At 36.8% G+C, this 7895-nt stretch overlaps 1 protein-coding gene across 1 annotated transcript; it reads right to left on the reverse strand.

Annotated features, from left to right (window-relative positions):
- LOC18779059 lies at window positions 145-5663 on the reverse strand. Its single transcript, XM_007211324.2, has 6 exons — window positions 5094-5663; window positions 3579-4086; window positions 3305-3448; window positions 2554-2794; window positions 1383-1883; window positions 145-848 (listed from the first exon to the last, which is right to left on the reverse strand). The coding sequence occupies exons 2-6, from the start codon at window positions 4071-4073 to the stop codon at window positions 424-426; spliced, it is 1806 nt and encodes a 601-aa protein (XP_007211386.1). The 5' UTR covers window positions 4074-4086; window positions 5094-5663; the 3' UTR covers window positions 145-423.

Here is a 7895-nt window from a genome sequence, read left to right on the forward strand (position 1 = left end):
TTAACAAGTATTCACAAAAGAAGTAACACTACGTGACACTGCAACAGTCCCGCTACAAAATTTCTCCCCGAATTCTCCACTTTGGGGTTTCGCTTTCGTATGTAAAAATTGATGTTCATACCGACAGATCATAAGAAAAACAAATTTAAGGTGACAAGGAGTATTGGATCCAAAATTATGATGGCATGTCCATACTCCAAAGCTTCATATTCAAAAGCTCAACATGAGAGCTGGATCACAATTGCTCTATAACAAAATTACAAATGTTTACTTGTACCCAAGTCAACCAGACATGCACGTTGTTTGAGCTTGAAATTTATACTTGCAACATAATACCTCACTGAGGGTTAGCAAATCTTAACATAGGGTTCCTGGCATGCAAAATGGGTTGGTTCGCCAAGCTTAAGCCAGTAGTAATCAGGTTCATTTTGGTTCTTCAGCACTGGTCGAAGCACCTGAACGTCTTCTCTTGGCTTCGTTGTCGCCCAACTGCAGTGAAAAGCAAATATCTTCGTCGCAACCATTCCTCAGTGACGAGAGATTCTCAGAAACTGTTCTACCCATCTGATTTTTTTTATGTAGTGGGGATCCTCCGAGGAAGCTTGGTATAAATTGATGTTCAACACTAGGAACCGCCTTGATACCATCTTCCAGATGAAACTCTGTCTCCACCAAGGACAGTGAGCTGCTGGGTTCAGCTTCTAAAGGGATATGCTGAATTTGGAGACCCAGTGACTCAAACTTCTCCTCAGGTCTTTCCTTTGGAAGCATCCCATCAGGAGGGGAAGAGTCACCGACAGTCGAGCCAATTGCTGTTGCCGAAGCAGTCCTTTGTTCTTGTACTGCCACTACAGGTAACATTTACATAGAATTGTAATTAAGGCATGTACATCATATGTATTCATTTGTCTGTATTAACATTATAAAATATTGTTCTTCACCATCATTTTGACATACATCACAATACATTACCCATGAGCACAGTTTTCCTTATCTGTGCATTATCTTCATTGATCGTATATCCGCATATGGTCTCAGCTTCTTGAAGAGCAATCATGCCAAACTTCATTTCAAGTTCAACCATGAGAATAAATGCATTGCTCCCCTTGTAATAATGGTAATAATAATAATAATATGAGAAATCATACTGTTATATTTTAATATTATGAGGGTTTGTCGAACTCTAAATGATAAATGCATCCAAGTTTAAAGGTTTATCTTAGTCTATGCACCCCACAAATTTGAGTTTTTAATTATATGCAAGGAACATGAGCGCAGAAAATCAGAATGAATATGCAGACCAACTACAAATAAAAAGTTGAAAATTGGCAAGTACTAATTAAGGGGGAACCAGCAAATAAAGGCAATCCCAAAGCACAAACCTTTAACCCCTTCATCAGTTGTAATGAGGTCGAGTTCAAGGAGTTTAAGAAGACGTCCGAGATCAACTCCACTTGTCCAATTCTCAGGAGGTTGACCAATTTTCAATTTAAGTCGGCCTCGGTTAGCAGTACCACCCCATATGATCCCAATTGGCCGTGGCTTCTCCCCATTCTCGCCTTTTAATATTATGAGGCTCCCACTGTCTCCTTCAAGGTCAAATGTTTGTTGGTTCTCACCAACAACAAGAAAATCAGTTAAGAAGCATATGCCTTTCTCATCATTGTACTCGAGGGCATAGGCCAATACAGTTCCAGTAGTCAAGCCAGAACTTCTTCCAACCTTCATCACCTGCTTTCCAATAAGCGTACTGATTGGGGACTGCAAGTCAATTATCTTAACATTACCAATCTCTCCTACTCCTTTCACGGATGTAATAACAGTACACATGTCAAAATCATCAGCAAAAGGAATGAATGCCCCATCTGCTCTCACAAATGTCTCTGCAATAACATGAAATCCGGATGGATAAGTGTTTCTCTTCCTTCCTTTCCTTCTCTCTTTTAAAAAATGTGTCTGTCTCTGGTATTAGCAAGCCTAAGGAAAGATAGCCTTACCATTAAATAATCAAACCACATAATTTTATGTTAATTACCAAAATGTTGTGCCAGACTTTGATAAAGGATTTTTAAAAAAAGGTTGAAATGGGCCAATAGGGCGAGTGCATCCCCAACCATGGTGCCTAAGGCATCATCAGTAGATACAAATAAGAGAAAACAGGACTCAAGGTAAAAGCATTATAGTGTTTACTGGTGACATGCAACACGCATGCAAGCATACAATACATGAGTTAAACAGGCAATTTGGCACCATCTTGATGTCTTTGCCAGGCATCAAAAAGGCTGGGACAGGTGAAGCTATAGAACAATAGATTAAGTAAAAACTGATGCAGCAATATTAAATATTCTGCTTGTAATCTTTAAATTTAATCTGTGAATATCTTTACTAGAGCTTGATCAACTTAGCTAAGTAGACATCCATTGACCAACTGGTCAAAGTAACAAAGTCAAGCTACTCAAATTTGGATTGATGAGCACTCTGAAGAAAGAATGTAATAGAATCCATCTCCAAAAGCAATGTAGGTTCTATTACCAACTTTTGAATCCTTCTTACCTGGGTTAATTCCAGCAAAGATGCCATACCAAAGCTCATCTGTGATAAATGAGGTAGCTCTCTCCACTGCCCCAAGATATACCCCAGGTCCAAGTGAAGGAGGTAGGGGATGAAACATCTTCTGATTTGGGTAATCTAAGTCAACTGCAACATGCCGATTTGTGAGAAAACCAACTTGCCGATTGCCAGTTTGGCTCCTTACTATAGCACCCAATGTTCCATATGTCTCCTGGCTTGCCACCTTGAATACAAGCAAAAAGAAACAGAGTACTTACCAGCATTCAGATTTAAAAGAATACCAGAATAAGATGGAATAACAGTGATGCAGTACACAGTAATAGAATAAGATATGGATTGACTTAAGTAACTAACACTAGTGTACCAGATTTTAGAAGTGTGACACTTCAATAAATCTAGCTTAACAGGAGAAGGCTAATTAACATTTGACTGTTCTAAGCTCAAGCTACTGGCTCTCGACTTAACCCAATATGCCATTGAATTTGGTTTACTGATTCAATACTATGACAAATGACATGGTACATGAGATAGAAGAATAAGAAACCTCAATCAAGGCTGGATTTATAAATAACTAGTTCAAATTTTTTGATTAACTATTGTCGTATATTAGAAATTCCACAAAAGATGATGGCCATGCTTTGTTAAAAAAGGTTAAAACTAGTGCATTTCCAATTTCCCATCCCTATATTAGTTCATAGGAAGAAGGTAAGCTTGGAAGGTAACCTAATCATACCTGAGAACCTGAGCCAATGCATGGATCACCTCCACGCAAATCATCTACAATTTCTGTGTACAATTGTTCTTTGGGAGCTGGCTCAGGTGCACCAAAATATGAGAATTCTACAACATCCACATCACACCATACACCTCCAGGACCCTGCTTAAGTTAAAAAGAGTACTTTAAAAAACAAATAAAATCATATGGAACAGGTGTCGATAATCCCAAAAAAGTAATTGTTGAATAATTAAATGAATAACTAAATTGTAATTAACATTTTTTTCTTGACCTCTAAGGCAGTGGGTAAACACTGTATCGGGCTGAGCCATTGCTTGTGAACCTTTCTGGCAACAAAGACAAGAATAGCTGGTATGTCAGTTAACACACCCCGTCGAATACGAAACCCAATTGCTGTTCCAAGACTGTAACACCGCAAAATCTTGCTATGAAATGCCCTTATAGTCATCAGTTCAAGCAATGTAGTCGCTTGCTGCCCTTTTGGCAATTGACCAAGAGTTTCAGGCAGGACCCCTTTCTGTAGATTAGTGAAATAGTTTGCCCTCTCTTCAGCAGCATCATTCAATCGGCTTGAGGTAGGCCATGAAAAGTAAGCAGCACTGGTCTCACAATGCTGTCCAGCTGATGCATAAGGTTGAAGTGTTGGTGGACTTAAGGAAGGCAAATTAGAATGACTGTAACAGTTTCTTTCAAGATCTAAAACTGACTCCTCTGATGGTGTTGAACCAGAACAACGCATCCTCATATTAAATCTGGTCCGCTCCATCTTTCCAGTTAGCCTAACACGATAACACAATGAAAAATCTTAAGAGGAGAATTCTAAGGTAATAATATTATAACTTATAAGCAGGGAAAAAAGGGAGAGTTTAGGCTGCAAACACATGTTAAACTTATAGTCAGAAATGAAGTGAGCCAGTACAAGTCCAGTAGAAATGATGGGGAATGGGTGGACCATGCAATCCGCAATTGAGAGTATAGACTGCAAAGTAAAGACATGCCTCAAAATATACTAATGACTTCTTTAATGGTGAAATCCCAAAATGAAAATGTGGATTATGAAACATCCACCTACAGCAGGGTTAATACACTTAAAAGTCTACCATTATATATAATTATGATGTTTTCCACTACACATACACGAAAGGCGTGCTCTAATCCCTGAAACAACTTTAGGAGCACCATCCAACTTTTTAGCATCATTCATATGAAGATTAAGACTAAAAAAAAATCCTTAAATTGAGTAATGAAATTTGACAAAGGCATGATAATCCCCCCCAATTATGTCTGGTCGCCTAGAAAAATGGAATAAATGAAGAGAAAAATAATGTAAAACCCTCTAAAAAATAATGTCAAACTAAGACTCACTTCGACATTCACTGTTAAACTCTAAAAAAATAAAAAAATAAAAAATCTTTCACATTCCATTTGCCTCTTAAGCTTCACCACCGACCAAACATAGCAGAACCAGTGGAGGCTATCAAAGAAGCTTGCTGAAAGACCAGGTGCTATGGAAACTTGTACCTTCCTTGTGACCAAAATGTTTCAGTTTTTACACCCATAGTAGAAAAACTTATTTTCAACCCATGTTTAACGGATTCCAGAAATCCAATCACACAGGCAACACATAACAAGGAATTCATTAAGAAGAAAGAACAAAAGCCCAGCAGAAACCAAAAAAGCAAACCTTTTCAGACATGAGAACAACAATCATCAGCTCATGCAATAAAGAAAAATGATTTGAACATAAAATCAAAGACATAGAATGAGTTAAAAGAAGATAGCTCACTGATCAGTAATGGCAGAGCTGGAATGGGTTCTTGTAACAGAACCTCACAGTCACAGAGCACCTTTAAACAAACCAACCCAAGTAGAAATTCAGCCAAATTGGAGCAAGAATCGGCTCAAAAGCCTCTGGGATTGCCACTTTGCTGGTATGCAGCAGAGTGGTTGCTGCTGCTATAAAAAACCAATGAAATTAAAGCTGGTAAAGTTAACAGCTTGTGCGCTTATTTTAATGAACTTTAACATTCTTTTTTTTTTTTTTTTTTTTTTTTTTTTGTGGGGAAGAGAGTTTGGTGGGAAATAGTGCATAGTGTGGGGGGCTATGTGCTAATACTTGGGTCTTGAAGCTGTCTGATTTGTATTGGCTCATTTAACTTGAACTGATTCTGTAGTTCCGACAGCATTATCGTATACGAGGTACAAATACTTGTCAATGTCTCATTATAAAAAGAATTTTTTTTGTATAAATGTAATGCCACATTCTTTTTGGAAAAACTTGTAAATTAGATAAGGGGTTCTGATTTTCTTCTATTTGTATCAAGAGTTTAACTGCAGCAAAAAATTGAAAAATCTTTACTCCATGGCCACGTATGCTTCGAAATATTCATTTTTTATAATATATATATATTTATGTCACAACGTTGGATTCCATTGAATCTTCACTCATAAAGTACTTCATTTGATTTTTTTATATAATAATATTCAGAGATGGAGTATTCGAACACAAGATCTCAAATGTTATTTAATTACTTTAACTACAAGCGTATAACACTTGATTACTTTAACTACAAGCGCCTTGTAGGGGTAAAAGAAAAACACTCTGCTCCTTCTCTTAATTTTTACTAATTTTGACGAATTATTTCTCATTTGCAAGAATTAGGAATAACATAAATAGTGTTCATTTATATATACGTCAACATTTGAATTTAGCGAATCTTGGAAACTGGTGAAATTAGAGTAGATTGGCCATAGCATATTGATAACAATAATACTTCCACTAATTCAGAATGACCATGGGAACTTAACAAGGTGATTTTGAACTATAACATTTCACAGGTGTCATCTGATGCCCAAGTAAGGTTTTCTCCTTGACATCCAATTAAGGCTGGGCTGAAGTCAAGTCACCACAAAAGGCATATCATCTACAACAATATGTGATTATTGAGCTTTTCTGCCTTGCCTGCAAGGCTCAAGCAAAGTGTTACCCTAATATATAGTAGACTTGTCCATATATTAAACATAGCTCTCAGGCTATCAACATCTTGTATTGCAAACTTTTCAACTCGTTCGCCGATCGACCAGCATCTACATTTATCTTTAGATTGGAAGGAGGATAGAGCCATATAGTTGGATGATTGTGAACTGTACTGTGGTTTTCCCTTGCCTATTCAGATTTCTACATGTCCAAATCATCCAACTGAGCAGAATACGACTCACAGTGAAAGCCTCGAGTATGCACAATTAAGGAAATGAAAATTGGCATAGCACATTTATTACTTAAAATTTTATGAAGAGTCAAGAGAGGCTGGAAAAGAGACGTTATCCAATAGAAAAACAGTTCAAATAACTAATGAAATTCCAATTTTACACACTGATAGCCCACAATTCATATAGGTTGCTGTCAATATGCAAAGAATTTAGCAGCAAGTTTCTAAGGCAGTCAATCTAAAGCCATTTAAGAAACCCATGGTTCCTTGTACATTACTTTCATGGGTAAATTACTCAAATGGTCTTCAAATTTGTACTCAATTTACATTTTGGTCCGTAAACTAAATTATGCGTTCAAATAGTCCACCAACTCTTTATTAATCAACGCTTTAGTTCTACCGTTACATTTTCTGTTAAATTTAGTCATGTGAGCAGCACATGCTACATTTGTGGGGACAAATAAGACTTTTGACCTATGTATCACCTATTTATCACCATTGTATCACCTATGTATCATCACTTTATCACCTATGTATCACCACTTTCTCACCTATTTGGGGAACTTAGGATGGCTATGGACGGTTTTACCCTTACATTTGACAGTAACATTAACATAATGTAACGGTAGGATCAATGGAGCGATTAATATAGAGTTGATGGACCAGTTGAACAAATAATTTAATTGAAGGCCCAAAATGTAAATCGAGTATAAGTTTGAAGACCATTTGAGTAATTTACCCTTAGTTTGAGGACCATTTGAGTAATTTACCCTTACTTCCATAACCAAATTGGCTTCAATGAATACAGCCACTAAGACAATGACAATCTAAAATTTAGCAGCAAATTTCTAAGGCAATCAACAAATTTTTGTACAAATTAACTAATCACAAAACAGATACCAACAACAAGAGATATTTAGTCATATACCCATTCTTAGCACTAAAACTATAAATACACCCTACATCATTTAATTTCTATAAACAAACTCAAAAAACACCTAAAAAATGACAACTAGCCCTATTGAATTTAATTTTGATTATTAATTAAATTACTTTGATGCCCTATTGAGTGTTTTGGGCTTTATTTATGAGGTTTTGCGGTTGGGTTTGTTTTAAGATATCAATGGCAATTTTGTAATTCAAAAGAAGTTAAAAGCCTTTGTTATGTTGTAAATGAGCTTTGGATGTATTTCTAAAGTCCTTTTTTTAAATATAATTTGGGCTCCTATATTGGGTATAATAGTGAATCTCCCTAATAACAAACCACCAACTTGATGTCTCCACCATTAATCAAATCAGGAGAGGGTTTCAGCAAAACTAAGAGCATCCACAGTGGGGGGGGGGGGGGGGGGGGGGGGGGGGGGTTTTTTTGGGGGGGT

This window comes from Prunus persica, chromosome G4 (assembly GCF_000346465.2).
Source record: "Prunus persica cultivar Lovell chromosome G4, Prunus_persica_NCBIv2, whole genome shotgun sequence".
In the NCBI taxonomy this organism is placed as follows: domain Eukaryota; kingdom Viridiplantae; phylum Streptophyta; class Magnoliopsida; order Rosales; family Rosaceae; genus Prunus; species Prunus persica.

What these genes read in the sequence shown, in the direction of transcription:
- LOC18779059 (XM_007211324.2), bottom strand. Translation starts at nt 4,073, where the DNA reads ATGGAGCGGACCAGATTTAATATGAGGATGCGTTGTTCTGGTTCAACA. An exon ending in CTTTGCTGGAATTAACCCAG is followed by an intron (nt 1,884 to 2,553) that starts GTAAGAAGGATT and finishes ATGTTATTGCAG; the next exon opens with AGACATTTGTGAGAGCAGAT. An exon ending in AACTGATGAAGGGGTTAAAG is followed by an intron (nt 849 to 1,382) that starts GTTTGTGCTTTG and finishes TGTTACCTGTAG; the next exon opens with TGGCAGTACAAGAACAAAGG.